This window comes from Salmo trutta, chromosome 17, assembly GCF_901001165.1.
Source record: "Salmo trutta chromosome 17, fSalTru1.1, whole genome shotgun sequence".
NCBI lineage: Eukaryota > Metazoa > Chordata > Actinopteri > Salmoniformes > Salmonidae > Salmo > Salmo trutta.
The window spans coordinates 14,835,214-14,855,121 of NC_042973.1; the positions used below are offsets into that span (position 1 = coordinate 14,835,214).

Genomic DNA, 19,908 nt, shown 5'->3' on the forward strand with positions numbered 1-19,908 from the left:
GCTTCTCTGGGGAACGCTACACCTCACAACGGTCAGAGATGGAATCGCTTATCCAGAGGCCGGCACAAAACAAGGCGTCTGTTGCACAGGAGGGCAGCCACAGCCAGCCAAGAGATCAGATTACATCGGGTCCCCAGTCTGACACAATAATGAGAGTACAAGGCTGTTTGGGTCAATTGCATGTTTATCCACTGACATACAACTGTATGTGATAGTAGCACTGACCATTCAATATATTTGCTTGAATGGATATTCTCCACTGATCATTCATTAGGCAGGCCTATATTTGCTTGGGTGGAGGCCAGCTTGCTTGACCCTGCAGATATTTATGATGTGAATTTGCTCTATTTGACATAATTTGTTTTATTCTATATATGGTGTGCTGATGTCAACATGCAGCAATTGAGAACAAATGTCAAAGGATGTATTCATCACCACAGGCATACTTTTGAAATGCCTGTAATCTAATAGAAATTCCCTTTACTTACATTTCAACTACATTACATTTGAGAATATGTTATGTACAGTACACAATAGGATATGGTTTGACGTTGTGGTTTTCCTCTGCCTTGTTTTCATGGGACATGGTGTTCCTTTTCACTGGAAAGCATGTCAATTGAGCAATAGCCTACATTTAAGTCAAACTAACTTGTCTCATCAGCTTACCCGCCATTGTTTTCATTTTCCAGCCTGAGAAAACTATGTGCTAATCTACCTTTCATTCGAAGAAAATACATTCCTCTCTGCACTCCTTTCATGTGTTGGTCACATTATGTAGGTATAACTTCCCCTCTAGACCTGGCCTGCAGCCAGCCTGGGAAAAATAACACGGCCACGTGCATGCCTCACCGGCACACGGGAGGGAGGGAGGGAAAATCATTTGAATATGCCTTTGACGAATATAACATGAAGGGAATACATTTGCACTATTTGGATGTGTCCGCTCTGCCTCTTCACCCCACCAACTTCATGCTATGTTTGTGACTAAGCCTTAGCTCATTGACATGGCTACGATACATTGAAATATTGACTCAGAGTAGGCTTACAATTATATCAGATTTCATTAATGAAATAAGCACTGCAAAACCATCTAACAATGGCATTATGTAGCATGTAATGCTCTTATTCATATTCTTCAGCTGCTGTTAGAAATTAGAATTCATCATCTGACATTATCATTCTGTTTGGAGGCTGTGTGTGGACCTTTCAGTGTCATGCGCACGAGCTGTGAACAAAGAGCACCGCAGTCACAGGAAACAATGAAAGACAAGGTCAATAAACAACAAGTCTAATCTGAGCCAAAGCACTCACATTTGTGGGGGGAGAGATTCCCCCCTCAAAATACGCCAAGGGACGAGAGCAAATATTGGCATAAACAAGGGTCCTTAAGGTGGTCCTGAATGTTGTTTTGCTGTACCCCAAGGGAAGTTCAATGAGTTGGGCACAGGACACAGCAGCACTGCAGCTATAATGGACTGTTTTGGACACACCCTCCTCTGAAGTTACACTGATTTCCATGAAGCCGTTTGGGGGCTTGGTTTGCCCGCAAGCTGATCCCACCATCGGTGGAGTCAACAAGGCACTCACACGCTCCACGCCCCTCGTCCTCCAACGTCACGCCGCCACTGCTGAGCAAAACCCGAGTGGCACCGCTGTCATACAGCGTGATATCAAGGAGCTGCTAAAAATCTGTCTAGGCTGGTGGAGTATATGGCAGTCATGAATAGGGTTGCACAATTCCAGGAATTTTCAATACATTCCCTGGTTGTACTGAAATCCCAGTTGGAGGATTCCCAGAATCAGAAGGAAATAAGCAAGAAATCCAGAATCCTCCAACCAGGATTTCTGGAAAACCAGGGAATTTATTGAAAGTTTCCAGATTTTTGGAATCCTAGTCATCAGTATGAGAGTAGTTAAGACAGCACTTCTCTACATTACAGCATTCTATAGGCCTACCACTATTCATGTTTCTTGTTCCTCAACCTTGACTTACAGTAAAAGTATATTGAGCAAACATTGAGCAAATTAAAGGCTCGATATTATATCTGAAATTTGGTGAATCTATAGTCCAATTGAAAGTCTTTCTATAGCGTTTTCTCTTTGCTACAATACTGAATAAGTCTCAATTACTGCCTTATGTAAGTCTATTGCAGACGTCTATGTACACTGAACAAAAATATAAACGCAACATGTAAAGTGTTTCATGAGCTGAAATAAAAGATCCCACATATGTATGTATATATGTGTATATGTATGCATGTGTGTATATATATGGATATATATATATACTGCTCAAAAAAATAAAGGTAACACTTAAACAACACATCCTAGATCTGAATGAAAGAAATAATCTTATTAAATACTTTTTTCTTTACATAGTTGAATGTGCTGACAACAAAATCACACAAAAATAATCAATGGAAATCCAATTTATCAACGCATGGAGGTCTGGATTTGGAGTCACACTCAAAATTAAAGTGGAAAACCACACTACAGGCTGATCCAACTTTGATGTAATGTCCTTAAAACAAGTCAAAACGAGGCTCAGTAGTGTGTGTGGCCTCCACGTGCCTGTATGACCTCCCTACAACGCCTGGGTTGAATCAATGTTGTTTCCACCTCATCTCAATGACGTTGAACCAACGTGGGATAGACGTTGAATTGACGTCTGTGCCCAGTGAGAATGCTTCTTTGTATCCAGTAGGGTGCATATTGCTCTGTTGCACGCAAGGCAAATTTTGAGATGCACACAGACACACAGACAAACAAACACACAGACACACACATACACAGACACACAGACACACAAACACACAAACACACAAACACACAGACACAGACACACAAACACAGACCAGATCCCCAAGTGTTGGGAAGGAATATCATGCTCTGTGGCTCGAGACAAAACATTTTACTGACGCGGACGGTTCTATCTGCACACAGAGCCCGGCATTCCCAACGAGATACAACGCCAACAACAAAGGCGATGATATGTCTTCTAATGCCACTGTGGAGCTTCCAGAGACAATTGTTTTGCAGCCTGGCACAGTATACCGTTCTGAGATGTTGTTGTGATCGCTTGGATACTAGCCATGAAAGTGTAAAAATACAAGAGGACGAGCAACTTCCTCCCCGCAACCTTGACAACCTGGCTTGGCGACGTCTCCTCTCGTGTGTACGTGTCAATTTGCTAAGTCTCCTGATTGTCCCTGTTGGCTTCCTGTCTCGTTTAGAGCAGCTAGAGACAGAGGGAAAGTAATAACACTGTTATTTCTGTATTTATTTTTTACTTTGTTTTGTTGCTACAGCGTTGCAACCCAATGCTATATTGGATTCCCATATGTTAGGTTAGGTTAGGGAGTTCACCACAGGTGGGATGTATTAGCATTCAATAGATTTCTATTGGAAATTACCATGGAAAAGCAACCAGTTTTGGTGACAGTTCCACCACCTACAAGCATCCCAGTTGAACGCCAATGACTGCAGATGTCCTATTTCTCACACCTTACAACTATGCGTTCAAGTAAGATTATCACAATTTTATATGACCCAGGAAGACCCCTCCTCTGGCCTTGTATGGAGTTTCTAGGTTTTTGCCCAGAGGCACTGGGCCCACCCAATGCGTGCTGCATGGGGATAGGGTCCTTTCTTATCAGTAAGAACATCAGGTTTAGCTCTGACATCACCCTCAGGAAGCCATCCACCACTAAGAGTCATCCAAACTGACTGTCAAAACAGACACTTCCCCATTCATTCTCAGTTCTTATGAAACCAACACTAATTCCTTTGCAGCATCATCATGTTCTAGTTCTTTGTTTACGTTTACATTTTAGTCATTTAGCAGACGCACTTATCCAGAGCGACTTACAGTAGTGAATGCATACATTTTCTTCTCCTTACTGGTCCCCCATGGGAATCGAACCCACAACCCTGGCGTTGGAAACACCATGCTCTACCAACTGAGCCACACGTGCATGTGACTCAGAGGCAGAGGCACAAGATTACCTTCTGGTAAGCAAGTACTTCTGTAATGAAATTGATGAGATAAAAAATGACATGGAATTAAGTCCAACACTGTAGCTTGTCATTGTTATTCTTCTAACCTGTTCTTGTGTGTGTAAAATGTTTTGTAATGATTGTTTTCACTGCCTGCTGCCTCTGAGTAATAGAAATGTTCTTTAGATTAACCATGCCGTGGGCAGTGCTGCCTGGGCACACATTCAAACAGCTATAAATAATGTTCCAAAACAAGACAGTAGAATGTACCATAATATTTTTCAGGTTACCTGAACCTTTCAGTTTGGTCACATAAATTCAATTCCCATTATGGTTCAAATATGTTTAAAAAGTGAAACTGTCAAATTTGGCAATGCTATGTCCACAGTCTGACTGATGTGACTGAATTACTTTTCACCAGAATTCCCCTGCCCAGTCATGTTTCTTCAGTTTAGACCGAAACTGAACATGACACAATGCTTTACTCAAAAGCATGTCGTAGAGTAGGTTTTGAAAAGGTTGCTTTTCCAGAAAACCTAGTGTATAATGCAAATACAAATATCTGTTTCAGTGTTTTTATTAGAAAAGGGAATTACAAAAACTTTGGCATGTTCTGTGAATCAACAACAGCATTTGTATAAAATACATTCAATTTCAGGTGTGTGCTGCACTGCGCATGACACCTAAGCTGCATTGCTGACCTGAAGTCAGTTCTTTAGTACACTTCAAAGTGACATCTCCAACTTAAAGCTTAATGTAACGCTGAACAAACGTTCTGCAGACGTTTACAGACTGTTGGAAAACAAGGCATCTGGGTTGAATCAAACGCATAAACCACATGGCTCTGATATTTCCTCCTTAGCCGCTTCGAAAGCTAATCATTTGAGCTTGCAGCAGCTACAAACACTTTTCTTCCTCGTGTCACTGTTTCTAAATCAGTCCTAGACTCTATTTTCTGGGAAAACGTTATGCCCTGGTTTGTGCTATAGAACTAGCTTTTACACAACAAACTTTTCTCTTGAATTCTTCCACATGCAAAAAACTCAACCGTTTAGTTCTCATCCATTACTGTCGTATTAACATTCAGAATACATTGAACATCCCCACACAGAGGACAGCTGCTTTATCAGAATCTCTCATGGAATCATTTCAGTACATTTTCAGATACTACAGGATTCAAGTTCCCTTTTGCATAGTATTACCCGGCTAAATGCCGAAACCTGCTGACTCAACTCCTCCACACCAAACAGTCTCAGGTAAGTGCTTACTTGAATAACAGTAGAATTATTCATCATGATTGAGTCATACTACATGTTACCAGGCAAGGGGGAGTTGGGTATTAAAAGATGAGTTACAGGTGCCTCTTAACACCAAGCCTGCTGATCATTTGCAGATGTTAACTGATGATATACCATTGCATTCTTTGAGGCTTAGTTATCATCTGCAACTCCCCCTCACAAAATCAAGTGATCCTCCCCCAATATTTCCCCAAACTCTGTAAAACACAAAACATTTATTGTGTGGGGGTTCATTGATTGGCAGGAGGGGTGACTCGATTTTGTCATCCTGAGCCAGAATCACTTGGGAGGACAGGAACCATGGGAGAAGTTATTTCCTTTTCTTGTTGAACGTAACATGTCCCCCTTTCTTTTTTAAAAAGGACTTCATCCACAAGCAGGTCCTGTCGCCGCCATTTTCTTTTCCAGCCTCTCAGTGGTACTCTAAGTCCCTTCCAACAACAGAAGCCACATCTTTGGACCGAGTCACCAGTTTTGGAGAGTAATCCAGGGGAAGACAAATCTCTTCACTTCGTTTAATTAAATAGGGTCATCGTGTGACGCTCAAGTGGGGCTTATGGTTCAACACGTCATGCAGCGACGTCTCATGTTGAGGGGCTGAGGATTTGGGTCGATCTGCGGGAGCAAAACACAAAGGTTTAAGATTCAATAAGTAGCCTAGCGGTTAAGAGCGTTGGGCCAGTAACCGAAAGGTCGCTGGTTCAAATCCCCAAGCTGACGAGGGGGAAATATATATATATTTTTTAAATCTGTCGATGTGTCCTTGAGCAAGGCTAATTGCTCCTGTAAGTCGCTCTGGATAAGAGCGCTTGATAAATTACTAAAATGTAAATTGAGTGATAGAAGTGTAGAGTTCAGTTAATCAAAGAAGTGCATCCCTATTGTCACGAGAGTATTCCAAGGGGTGCTAGCTCACCTCGCAGTACACCGGAGGAGGTCGGAAGCGGAACTCCTGGACAAAGGCCCTGAGAGGGTGCTCCATAATCCCACTGAGGTCCTCCTCCGGATGGGGGGCCGTAATGTTCCGCTCAGCCTCCTCATCCGTCACCACAGAGCTGTAGTCAGGAGGAGCTGTGTGGGGAGGGAAAGAGGGTACAGATGAGTAAACCATTTTTCCTAAGGTTGGAGATTTTCAGGGGGACCTGGCATTGAGCTTTGGGGAACACCGCTAAGTCTTGTATTACAATGACACAGACACTTACGCTCAGGCTGCTCGGGGATGGCCATGCGGAGCCATTCCAGGTTAACACTGTACTGGCTGCTGACGCTAGAGGTGCGGCTACCAAAGGGATGGAGGGGGATTGTGCCCATGACCAGGGGCAGCTCTAGGCACAGCTTGGAGGTCCCAGGAACATCCACACACACCTAGGTGGTGGAGAGGGGAGAAAGCTTTTAGAACTACAGTAACAGACACGTCAGTAGGGGTAAACCCACTACCGACTGATCTCTAATTAGCAATCGGAGTCATATCCTCAACAAGGAAAATCTAATCAATGTGAATGATGTACTTTTCATTCTGACTATGGCTTGAACTCACCCTGAGCATGTATTCCACTTTGATGATGCGGCACTGCAGGATGGAGGGCCCGACAGGAGGGATCTTGATGGCGCGGCCATGCCAGGTCTCCCTGCGCTGGGCGCCCACCACATCACCACTAAGCGTGGCCACCACCGCTTGCTTCTGCTTCATGGTGCCCCGGGCGATGAACGTTTGCGTCTGTGTGATGTAGGCCTTGGGCACCACAGAGCGTGAGGTGGCATTGTCAAACTCAGCAAATACAGGAATCACCTCACCTGGAAGATGAAGAATAGAGGCTGTGAGGTGAGATTTGGTTCAGTTAAAATTAGTTATTTGCCTTAATGTTCAGTTTGCATGGCTACTAGGATTAAAAGGTATGATTGGTTCTTACCTGGTGTGTAACCTTTGCGATCGATCTTAGCAGTTATAGACACCTGTCCAAAATCGCGGTACCACACCCGTGCCATCTTGTCTTTAGTGCCAGCTTGGGGAGCCAATAAGGCTGGTGTGTTGATGTCAATGGGCTCGATGACTGTGAACTCCTTCTTGATCTTCCTCACTGTGGCCCAGGGCCTATGCAGCTTCACTTTCACCCAGTAGCGGATGCTGCCATGCTTGCCTTCGAAGGATGTCACCAGTGTCCTGTTGAAGCAAAAAAAAAAAAGTTTTTTAAATAAACAGATTGATTAGACATTAGCTGTTCTTTAATAAAATGCGAGGATTTAATAGGTCCAAATCAAATGCAAATTAACATTTGCCTCCAGTGCATCACTGTATAATAATTCCAAAACCATTAATTCCAGAAAGGGATACTTACTCTTCAGGCAACTGGAAACTAAATGGGAATTCATGTCTTCCAGCAGAGAGGAGGGTGTGCTCACCATTATCTGAAGATAATAAAATAAGCATTAATTGTTTGAAACCACTTCTGATCCACATTGATTACTGAATGAGGGCCTTTTGCTTTCCAAAGCAATGTACTAACTAAAATACATACAGGAGAAAAATCACTGAGTTTCTTTATTACAATGAACTGCAAATGCAGTTTTTCCTTTTCTCCTCAAACACAAGAGCACCATCACATGCCCTCTATAGTGCTGATGGGTATTTGCAGTCCCTTGTTTTTCTATATATTATAACATTTAGGGCTGCATTCAGACAGAGTAAACTCTTAGAGTGAATCCAAACTCAATTTAATATGCATAATACTGTCAAATCCTTTGAAAGGGTCAAGTGCATTCAGTGGGGTAAAGTACTTTTACTTAAGTAGTTGTTTTTGGAGGCATCTGTACTTCACGGTTTATATATTTTTTTACTTCACTACATTCTAAAGAAGATGTACTTTTTACTCCATACATTTTCCCTGACACCCAAAAGTACTAGTTACATTTAGAATGCTTAGCAGCAGAGCAAAAGGGTCCAATTCACACGCTTATCAAGAGAACATCCCTGGTCATCCCTACTGCCTCTGATCTGGCAGACTCACTAAATACAAATGCTTTGATAGTAAATGATGTCTGAGTGTTTAGTGACCCTGGCTAAAAGTAAACTTTTTTTTTTAAATAAAAAAAATAAAAAGTGCCTCTGGTTTGCTTAATATAAGGATCTTTTAAATGATCTGTACTTTTTACTCAGTCATTTTCAATTAAAAGGTATCTTTACTTCTACTCAAGTATGAGCATTTTGTACTTTTTCCAACATTGAGTGCTTTATTTTAATGAACACAATTATTTTTCCATGCTGCAAATTGAAACGTTATACTAATTTTATTTCACCTTTATTTAACCAGGTAGGCCAGTTGAGAATTTACCATTGAGAATACCCGAATATGAAAACAATTACAGAATAACTAAGAAATAACAAAATAATTTCCCATGAGAGAAACCCTCCACAAAACCCAGTTATGTACAATGAAAATACTTTTCTCGAGTAAAATTTGCTCAAGTGGTTTTGTCCAATGAGTTGCATAGCATGGCACACTTCATTGCTTTCATTCACCGATAGAGAGTGAATGACTAACCTGCTTGCAGAAGAACTTCTCTCCTGTTGAGATATTCCACTTCGTCGCTGTAGTTTTGAGTATAGGCAGTACTGGACCCAGCCGAACGAGACTCGGTCCAATGCACTTTCGCAAAACCTTCTGCGTGCAACTTCAACGACTGCACTTTAGTTTCACCTGAAAGGTTCAAAACAACTTTTCCAGACACCACGTCCCCACTGCTGAAGACTGGAGGGGAATCGATTTCTGGAGAGTCGAAGACGATGTACAACTTTTTCAATTTGTCGAAAATCATCGTGAGGGTTGTTAGTTCCAAACGGTATACTTATGTTAAAATGTTCAAGTTGTCAAATAACGTTTCGGTACTATCTTAATATTATTGTCGCTACACTTGCAAAACAAAACTGATTAAGTAGTCGCGGCCACAGCTCCCTTTTGCACGATGTGGGCTGTCCTAATATATTATGTAAGGCCGCATAGAGGGTAACGGGCTAATAAACATCTTCCCTGGGTGTGGAGCGCTCGAGCAAACGGGGAAAACCGTGCCTGGTGATTGATGGTTACAGGTTCTTAGACGAAAACAGGCTTACTGAGCATGCCCGAAGGCTGCAAAGATCCTCCCATTTCACAAAATAGTTTCACATTGCATAATAGTACAAAAGGTATTTCAGCTTTTGCTCATGCCCATTTTTTGGTATTCTGTACATGTGGTCTATGCATTAATTTCTAGAAAGGGAACATGCACAACTTGCCAAATATATATTTTTAAAGTCTGTAAATGCCTATAATGATTTATATTTTCATTGTTATTATTCATTAATGCACTGCATTGTTAGTGTGCAGCAAAATGCACACAAGCATTTCGCTGCACCTTTTATACCTGCTGTAAACCGTGTATGTGACGAAAACATTTGATCATAACATTTATTTTTTTGTCATTTCATATAGGATACAACTCCAAGAAACAGTAAGAATAAGGGAAAAGTGCATGAAGATGAAAAGTACATTTTAAACAAATATTTTATACACATACACAGAACATATATTGAAGAACATGACCTCTAGATTGCAAAATCGGGTAACATCTTGTCCCAAAAAAACATTTGTTTACCTTTGTTTCCTGAAAGCATGCGAGGGTTATATACTGCCACCTTGTGGTGTGAACATGACGCATGCAACAGCAGGGTTTCCCAAACTCAGTCCTGGGGTCCCCCTGGGGTCCCCCTGGGTGCATGTTTTGGTTCTTGCTCTAGGCTAGGGCTACACAGCTGATTCAAATAATCAAAACTTGGTGAGTTGGTTATTTGAATCAGCTGTGTAATGCTAGGGTAAAAACCAAAATGTGCACCCAGGACCTGTACAGTACAACTTTATGATACCCTCCGCCTCCTGGTGGCTATATGAGAGTTTTGTTTTTGTTTTTTAAGTGTCAGTCACATAGGCCTCACTGTCTAATCAACTTCAGTCAGCTCTGACCATAGACTTCCTATAGTGGCTGGGCAGATGAGATAAAAACACATACACAAGCATGATTTTGGATTTATACAGCCACGTAGTATCAAATAATGGTATGCAGACAAACTAACAAGTTAATGCAGTGTAAATATTTGTGTTCAGATTGTACAGAAGGCCATAGCTACGTGTTCAACAGTCTGGCTTGAATTTCTAAATATATGAAGGTGCACAAACAGCAAGACTTAATATTTAGCAAATTAAGCCAGAGTTTATTCAAGCTAAAAAAAAAATGTTTTAAAGTGTATTGCAATGAACACAGCATCCTTATCTATCAGACACAGACAGTTGTCGTATCAGTTCCAACATGAAGTTAATCAAAACCAGACCAACCAAACTAAAGCATTGATCAAAGCTTCATGACTTGAAGGGAGCAAAACTATTTTGCAATTCCATCTGACCACAGGAAAAAAGGGTACGTTTATATGATATATTAAATAAGATGTCCACAGAATGTTTGCCCCAGAAAGTTTTATTAGTCAGTCCTTTGAAGGTTATAAAATGGCCTAACCATAAAAAATGAAATATTTTTTTCCTAATGAAATATCACTTCATAAGCTATTTCCCAACAGATTTAGAATGATTAAAGTTTACTTTTATACATGTCTGAACACTGAAGTCCCAGACTTCCAACTACAGTGTATTTGGAAAGTATTCAGACCCCTTGACTTTTTCCACTTTGTTACATTACAGCCTTATTCTAAAATGCATTAAATGCTCCCCCCCCCCATAAATCTACACACAATACACATAAAGCAAAAAAACAGATTTTGAAATTTTTGCAAATGTATAAAACAATTAACTGAAATATCAAATTGAATACTTATGTCAGACCCTTTACTCAGTACTTTGTTGAAGCACCTTTGGCAGCGATTGCAGCCTCGAGTCTTCTTGGATATGAAGCTACAAGCTTGGCACACCTGTATTTGAGGAGTTTCTCCCATTCTTCTCTGCAGATCCTCTCAAGCTCTGTCAGGTTGGATGGGGAGCATCACTGCACAGCAATTTTCAGGTCTCTCCAGAGATGTTCGAGCAGGTTCAAATTCAGGCTCTGGCTTGGCCACTCCTGTGTTGTCTTGTCTGTATGCTTAGGGTCTTTGCCCTGTTGGAAGGTGAACCTTCACCCCAGTCTGAGGTCCTGAGCAGGTTTTCATCAAGGATCTCTCTGTACTTTGCTCCGTTCATCTTTCCCTCGATCCTGACTAGTCTCCCAGTCCATGGTGCTGAAAAACAATCCCACAGCATGATGATGCCACCACCATGCTTTTGAGAGTCCTTTAGGTGCCTTTTGGCAAACTGCAAGCAGGCGGTCATGTGCCATTAAGAATGATGGAGGCCACTGTGTTCATGGGGACCTTCAATGCTGCAGATATTTTTTGGTACCCTTTTCCAGATCTGTGCCTTGACACAATCCTTTGTTGGAACTCTATGGACTATTCCTTTAAATCCAATTTTATTTGTCACATACGCTGAATACTTTACCGTGAAATGCTTACTTACAAGCCCTTAACCAACAATGCAGTTAAGAAAATATTTACTAAATAAACTACATTTAAAAACAATAAAATAACAGTAATGAGGCTATATACAGGGGGTACTGGTACCGAGTCAATGTGCGGGGGGGTACATGTAGGTAAGGGTAAAGTGACTATGTGTAGATAATAAACAGCAAGTAGTGGCAGTGTAAAACCAAAAGGGGGGGAGGGTCAATGCAAATAGTCTGGGTGGCCATTAATTGTTCAGAAGTCTTATGGCTTGGAGGGGTAAAAGCTGTTAAGGAGCCTTTTGGTCCTAGACTTGGCACTCTGGTACCACTTGCTGTGCGGTAGCAGAGAGAACAGTCTATGACTTTGGTGACTGGAGTCTGACAATTTTTTGGGCCTTCCTCTATAGGTCCTGGACCTCATGGCATGGTTTTTGCTCTAACATGCACTGTCAACTGTGGGACCTTATATAGACAGGTGTGTGCCTTTGTAACAGTGTAGGTTCCGTCCCTCTCTTCGCCCCAACCCGGGCTCGAACCAGGGACCCTTGCACACATCAACAACTGACACCCACGAAGCATCGTTACCCATCGCGCCACAAAAGCCGCGGCCCTTGCAGCGCAAGGGGAAACCCTACTTCAAGTCTCAGAGCGAGTGACGTCACTGATTGAAATGCTATTAGCGCGCACCACCGCTAACTAACTAGCCATTTCACATCGGTTACACCTTTCCAAATCATAACCAATCAATTGATTTTACAAAAGTTGTAGAAACATCAAGGATGATCAATGGAAACAGGATGCACCGGAGCTCAATTTCAAGTCTCATAGCAAAGGGTCTGAATACCTATGAAAATAAGGTATGTTTTTTTTATACATTTAAAAACATTTCTAAAAACCTGTTTTCACTTTGTCATTGAGGTGTAGATTGTGTGTAGATTAATAAGGATTTTGTATTTAATTCATTTTAGCATAAGGCTGACAAAATGTGGAAAAAGGGAAGGGGTCCGAATAAATTCCAAATGCACTGTATTAGTCAGGTAAAGGATTTTTAGGGGGTGTATTTCAACAGATTTCTGTAGAGGCTGTTTACCTAGCTGGGACTCCAGATACAATCTATCAGTTAATTGTTTTTCTATTCATGGAGATCTTCTTGATTTGAAATAACAAACAATGCCTAATCAAAGTTAGTACTGTAGTAACTTACCTATGCATTAAATCTTGAGGAGTACTTTTGAAGGTTCTCTGAAATAACAAAAACCTTGCTTGACAAGTTTGCATGTAAAGAAATGAGGACTTAATTAATGTGCAGTATAGTGAAGACGAAGGGTTGGGGGTTGTCCTGTCCCTCAAGCTCCAACGTGTTGTTTTCCCTGTTGCCTGAGAGACAGAGGCAGCATTTTTTTAAACCCCCAGCCCTTTTCAGACAAGCAACTGCCTCTGCCTCTGCCTCTGCCTCTGCTTGGGCATCTCCACTCGTGCTTCCTTGTAGGTACGTTTATTCTTTCCAAAAGCACTATTCACAGTTGTCTATCAGTCATAATGAAAGAACATATAAAACCCCTAAATTAAGACTGCAAATGGCCATGACTTTCCAGTGACACGACTGCTCAATTTACCCTGCAGTCTGGTGTCCTACACTCAGAGAGAAAAAAAATAGTGCTATATAGAACCTACAAGGGTTTTTCAGCTGTCCCCATAGGAGAACCCTTTGGAGTACCCTTTTTGGTTCCAGGTAGAACCCTTTTTGGTTCCATGTAGAACCCTTTTTGGTTCCATGTAGAACCCTTTCCACAGAGGGTTCTACCTGGAACCAAAAAGGGTTCCACTATGGAGACAGCCGAAGAACACTTTTGGAACACTTTTTTCTAAGAGTAAATCCAATTCCTATAAGCATGTTGGTGCTACACGTGAGCTTCATTCACACACAACCAAATTTTAAATATTAAGTTCATGCTGTAAAATATTTTCCAGAGTTTCGTGCCTCTAAGAATGTAATTTTCTAATAGGTGTGTATTTTGTTTTCGAGGGCCATAAGTAAGGCCTGTGTCTTTACTGTGTCCTACAGTAGGCTTGGTGAAATCCAAGGTGCACGAAGCTTTTTAAAACACGCAATCAACTAGTCCCATTCATTGGCTCAAAATTAAAAGGAAATCAATATATGCTACACCTTAGAAATAGTTTAACATTGTTGAGAAATAACAAAACAGTTGAACAATGACCAGTGTGCTTTTTCCATGAGAAGACTACTTACCTCGGATGAGATGTTGCCTCTTCCTGAAGTAACTGATCTTGGAGGTGTAGTCGTTGTAAACGGCATTCATGCCTCCACTGCGATTCTCAAGCCAGTGGGCAGTTGCAACCCCTCTTCCAAGGACCTTCATGGTGTCCACTTTCGTATCCCTGTTGAGCTCCAAAACGACCTTTCCGGACAGTATCTCACTGCTGGCATACACAGCATCGCCCGGCCCGTCGAACTCCAGCTTAAAACCTTTGATAGTATTGAAAGTCATTCCTTGGAGGGGAAAATAAAGTTTTTTTACGACAAGAAAATGTAGCCTGAGACATAAATAACTGAAGGAGCCGTGCTGTTTGTCAATCACACGATTCTAAAACTCAATATATATACACTAAATTAAATTAAAATCTTTCACACCAGCAGATCAAAGATCTGTCAAAGAACGCAAAACAAACCTACCTTCCAAAAAAATGTGAGATGGTGAATTCGAGGTGTCAGGCTATCTTCACTGACTGTTATATTTATATTGTATAATGTTTCTACCACATAATTTCGACGCACAGATACGACAGGTTCCGTTTACACGCCAATTAGAATAAAGCACATTAGAGTCACGCCGCCCACTCTTGTAGACGAGCGTGGACAGAAAGCGACAACTGCAGAGATATTAGAGAAAGGATGAGATAGGAATCCCATTGGCAATGGATGGAGTAACGAAAAACTCCTCATCAGCAGACTGTCGACCAATCGCGTTCACGTTGTCCTGTTGCGTCACGCAGTTGATACGTTAATCGTCACGCAACCCTTTCTCAAAGTCAGGGTATGAGTCGAGAAACCTGCCTATTTTCGTCAAAAGTACGTAATATTACGATTCCAATGCTATACGATATAAAAGAGAACAAGTTAATTATCTCACATTTCGGATGTGCAATGGTGTACTTCTTGTTGACGAAATTCATGCTAATGTTGTTTTTTTTGAGCGAGGGCCCAATTGACTTCCATTCACTCCATGAAGGAGAGCTCTTCTTGTCCCACAAATGCCCAGAATGGACCGCGTGCCCCATTGTCGAAGCACGGGCAACAATGAGAGGTAAAACAATTCAAACTGAGTTTCCTATCTCCTCAAAAGTATCTGACTACTTTTTTCAGTACGTGCTTGAAATGTAATTGGTTTACGAGATGATTCGCTCATAGATTGCTGTCCAATCATTCCCTCCCTCATACATGAGTGCACCAATTTATGTCTCGTCGCCGTACCTATGCAATACGCATCAATCGTATAAGAAAATAGATAATGCATTGGATGTATAAGATATCAATGCATGGAATAAATCAAATCAAATGTTCATATTTAATAGGTTTAGGTATTAATTTTTGAAAATATAGATTAAAATGGAAGAATATTCTCCCATATTCTATCGGATAGTATTTGGCCATTCCATAAAATGATTAAATAATCAGGGCTATCAGATTTACATGCATAAATCATGTTATCATATAACTATGAAATGTTCTAAAGAAATCTTACCGTACACACACAAACACCTCATTCCAATTTTAGAGGTCAATAATGGGTAGCATCAACATCACATGGATGAAAAGTGTTGTCAAACCAAGACTTAAATAAAACTGATGCTGAAATACAGATAGTCATAGGCACACACACTATTGGATACACTACATCAATAACAGTGAAGGGGAACTAATGTAGCCTACCTGTTACTTGTAGATTTTTCTGACTAGTGCAAAAAAGTTGCTATATAAATGTCCACCTTAAAAAATACATGTAAATTGATAACATCTGATATGTGTTGATGAACTTGGCTATATTTCCCTTCATTTACATTTTAGTCACTTAGCAAACACTCTTATCCAGAGCAACTTACAGTAGTGAATACATACATTTCATTTTCATTTCCTTTTTTTTTTTTTTGTACAGGCCCCTGTGGGAATTGAACCCACAACCCTGGCGTTGCACACACCATGCTGGCATTGCAAACACTATGCTCTACCAACTGAGCCACATGATAACTGGGTCATTGTCCTTTCAGGTGTGTGAAATCAGGTTTGACATATTTACATCTACCCACCAACTCACGGTTTTGCTCAACAAAGCAGCTCCCAAAACATGGTAATCAGCAGCTTGGGTTCAAGGTTATGTTGCTGTTTCGTCATTCTCCTATTTGTTTTTACACATATCATACTTAGTCAGGTGTAAAAAAGGGAGCAAATCCAAGAACTAAACCTGTCATTGCCCAAACAGACACTAACCTTCACTAACCTCAGCAACACACTTATTGAATACCACGTCTCATAATACCCATAAAACCTAGCGGTAAAACTCGGAAATGGTTCCAATCCTTTTTTCCACCATACATTTTTCTGTAGGGGATTTTAGAACTACTTCATATAAGGTCTGTGTTTCGTGTAGGCTTACCCTGGCGTGATGTTTTGATAACCGTTCAAATGTCTCTCAGACAAGGTAACTTTTATCAATATATTCACCTGTAATTACCCCCCAAAAATGAAATGCTAATTAGACGCTAATGTGGTTATCATTGGGGACTACACATCCTGTCGCAAGCTTTGACGAATCAATCAAGGCCCAGGGTGGAAAAAAACTAAAAATGTATCCATGTGAACTCTCATTGACGAGTAGCAAGTAATCAAGCGAGTAGATATTATAACCTTTTAAGTTTCTAGTTTGATATTGAAATGGTGTATTTCTCGTGTGTATTTTTGTTTAGCATTTTTCTAATTACCTAGCTAGCTACCTTAGCATTTTTTAATAGCTAGTTGCACCGTATCTCACTGTGGTGTAGTCGGACTTTCCCTACAAGCGGTGACATGCTAGAGAAAGTGCCTAACGTTAGCGGTCAGCGCTAACTAGCTAATGTTAAATATTTCTGTCCTGGTGGACTAGCTAGCATGTCATCACTCGTGGGGTCTGGGTAAAAGTCTGACTACACGAACAATGAGCTAACGTAACTATGTAGCTAAACATCTCTGCCCTGGTGTGCCAATGTTAACTAGCATGTCACCACGTTGAAAAGTGTGACTACACGAAAGGTGAGCTAACGTTAACTAGCTGGCTAGCTAGCTCACAAAGGACTTGTGGGCTCAATGTTTTCCCATGCAAAACCCTTTTAATACTCTTATGTTCATCCTTGAAAAATGCCATAAGGTCTGGAATAGACACCAAAGTCAACTGCTCTGCTAACTAGCTAGCTAAAGTGTAGTCAGTGGCCAGCTAAGACAGAAAGGTGATGGAAGAAATTCAACACTTTATTCAATTAATTTCAATACAGCACATGGATTCCTAATGGATTGGGCTCAGGTCTCTGATCACACTGGTAAACGGTTGACAGTCGGCTAGAGATGGTGTGCAGGAGCTTCCTGCAGGAATTTGTAGTCTTGCTGGGGTCTTCTCTGTTGCTAAGTAGCATTTAAAAAAATGTAAATGGAAGCGAATATATTGATAAAATTCACCATGTCTGAGAGGGAATTACAGTTATCATAACATCACAACAAGGTAAGCCTACACCAAACTAGGGCTGTTAAGGTAACCTTATTACTGCCACACCGGCGCTCACCAGTTATGATGGTAGTCAAATTCCATATGACCATTTAGTCAGGGTAATTAGGGTTATCCAAGCTCTGATGCTGCTGATGGTCATTAGTAGCCTACCAAACTTGCTAACTGCCTGGTACTCAGCACTCTATTGTCCTTCTAACCACTCTGACGTCAATGCAAATGTATTGAAAATCTAATCAAACATGTTGCGTAACATTTCTATTGACTGCAATTGTGTGATAAAGTTTTGATGGCCTCTATTAAAAAGAGGAGGATCAGCTTTCTAAAGGCTAGACCTACTATAATTATTTATCAACTTTCTTAATATTAAGCACATTGCTTTGCTTTACAAAAGGAGTATAGCCTACCTGGCTGGCATGAAAATTAACCATGGGAAAAGAGTCCTCCATTCGTTATTTAAGTGCATAGATGACATCTATTTTTTCCCCATGCCCCTGTTCCGATACAGGTGCATGATAATGGTCCATTCTAAATAAAAACTAATATCACTAATATCAAAATCAAAATCAATATCATATATTATTTAGTATATGTAAAGACATTTCAATTAAGAATAGTCTGATGCATGACAATATTAGCCTTTCACTTGTGAATGATGCCCAACTTGTGCATTAAGGCAAGAAATATCGCATACTTTTGTGTGAATTTTTCAAATCATAGTCACACACCTCATGTAGCCTAGCCCAAAGGCCTTTGTGTTTTGATAAGGTTTGTATCCCAACTAAAATGGCCAAATAACTTCTTAAAATGTAGAACATTAATCCGCTATATAACTGGTGTAGAGCCTAACTGGCATACATAGGCTGCAAGTGAGTTTCAAGTTTGGGCAAGATAATTTTCACCGTAAAAATGCATCTTCATAATAAAGCATTACATGCATAATCGCATTTGCTGTCACTTTCGAGAAGTGTTTTCCCGCTAATTGATTGCATTTTGGAACATTCGCACTTATAGACTACTGCTGTGTGCGCATTGCTGCGCTTATAAAGTGAAAATATTGCCTAATAGTTTATCAAAAATGTAAGCTTAACGATCAGCCTCATTGCTTTAAAAAAAGTTGTGAGTGGTTGTATTCATTTGGAATCTAATCAACTGTCCCAGAGTATGTTTGGAATATTTATTTATTGTACAAAAGGACAAATTGACCAATAGAATAGGCCCCCCCCCCCATATATATACTATGGGGATAGTTGTTTGACATAGGCTAGTGCTTTTGCTATTTGCTACGCCTACAGATGTTTGGGGCTGACTAACTCATCTTGTTGGCTGACGAAAAGTAGGCTAAATGCAGTAGTGGAAAAAGTACCCAATTGCCATACTTGAGTAAAAGTATTTTTTATTAAGGTCACTCAAGTAAAAGTGAAAGTCACCCAGTAAAATACTACTTGAGTAAGTCTAAAAGTATTTGGTTTAAATATACTTAAGTATCAAAGTAAAAGTATGAATAATTTAAAATTGCTTATATTATGCAAACCAGACTGCACAATTATTTCTTTTTTTAATGTAAGGATAGCCAGGGTGACACTACAACATGCAGACAATTTACAAGTAAAGCTTTTATGTTTAGTGAGTCTGCCAGATCAGAGGCAGTAGGGATGACCAGGGGTGTTCTCTTGATAAATGTGTGTATCATGACACAAGGCGAGACACAGATGCAGACACAGGAGGCAGATGGTTGGAGTTTAAGATGTTTAATAATCCAAAAGGAGTAGGCAAGAGAATGGTTGTGGACAGGCAAAAGGTCAAAACCAGCTCAGAGTCCAGGAGGTACAGAGTGGCAGACAGGATCGAGGTCAAGGCAGGCAGAATGGTCAGGCAGGCAGAATGGTCAGGCAGGCAGGTACAGAGTCCAGAAACAGGCAAGGGTCAAAACCGGGAAGACTAGAAAAAGGAGAATAGCAAAGGCAGGAGAATGGGAAAAACCGCTGGTTGACTTGGGAACATACAAGATTAACTGGCACAGAGAGACAGGAAACACAGGGATAAATACACTTGGGAAAACAAGCGACATCGGGAGGGGGTGGAAACAATAACAAGAACAGGTGAACAGATCAGGGTGTGACAGCGTGAATTGGACCATTGTCCTGTCCTATTAAGCATTCAAAATGTTCCGAGTACTTTTGGGTGTCAGGGGAAAATGTATGGAGTAAAAAGTACATAATTTTATGTGAAGTAAAAGTTGTCAAAAATATAAATAGTAAAGTACAGTTACCCCAAAAAACTACTTAAGTTGTACTTTAAAGTATTTTTACTTAAGTATTTTACAC

General features: G+C 40.7%; 1 protein-coding gene across 3 annotated transcripts; it reads right to left on the minus strand.

Moving 5' to 3' along the window:
• Positions 1-4,557: 4,557 nt before the first annotated feature.
• LOC115151663 (arrestin domain-containing protein 2) lies at positions 4,558-14,610 on the minus strand. 3 transcript variants are annotated; one of them, XM_029695791.1, is made up of 8 exons: positions 14,506-14,610; positions 14,062-14,322; positions 7,631-7,700; positions 7,205-7,455; positions 6,832-7,088; positions 6,497-6,659; positions 6,211-6,365; positions 4,558-5,909 (listed from the first exon to the last, which is right to left on the minus strand). In XM_029695791.1, the coding sequence occupies exons 2-8, from the start codon at positions 14,318-14,320 to the stop codon at positions 5,856-5,858; spliced, it is 1,209 nt and encodes a 402-aa protein (XP_029551651.1). In that variant the 5' UTR covers positions 14,321-14,322; positions 14,506-14,610; the 3' UTR covers positions 4,558-5,855. The 3 variants fall into 3 exon arrangements, with proteins under 3 accessions (XP_029551651.1, XP_029551652.1, XP_029551650.1); XM_029695792.1 differs by having other exon boundaries at positions 14,062-14,298; positions 14,506-14,533; XM_029695790.1 differs by lacking the exons at positions 14,062-14,322; positions 14,506-14,610 and adding an exon at positions 8,834-9,455.
• Between the last annotated feature and the right edge of the window lie 5,298 nt (positions 14,611-19,908).

Coding starts and splice junctions, on each gene's coding strand:
- LOC115151663 (XM_029695790.1), bottom strand. CDS start 9,107: ATGATTTTCGACAAATTGAAAAAGTTGTACATCGTCTTCGACTCTCCA. Junction 6,660..6,831: donor AAGTGGAATACATGCTCAGG/GTGAGTTCAAGC, acceptor TCCACCACCTAG/GTGTGTGTGGATGTTCCTGG. Junction 6,366..6,496: donor CATCCCCGAGCAGCCTGAGC/GTAAGTGTCTGT, acceptor CTCCCCACACAG/CTCCTCCTGACTACAGCTCT.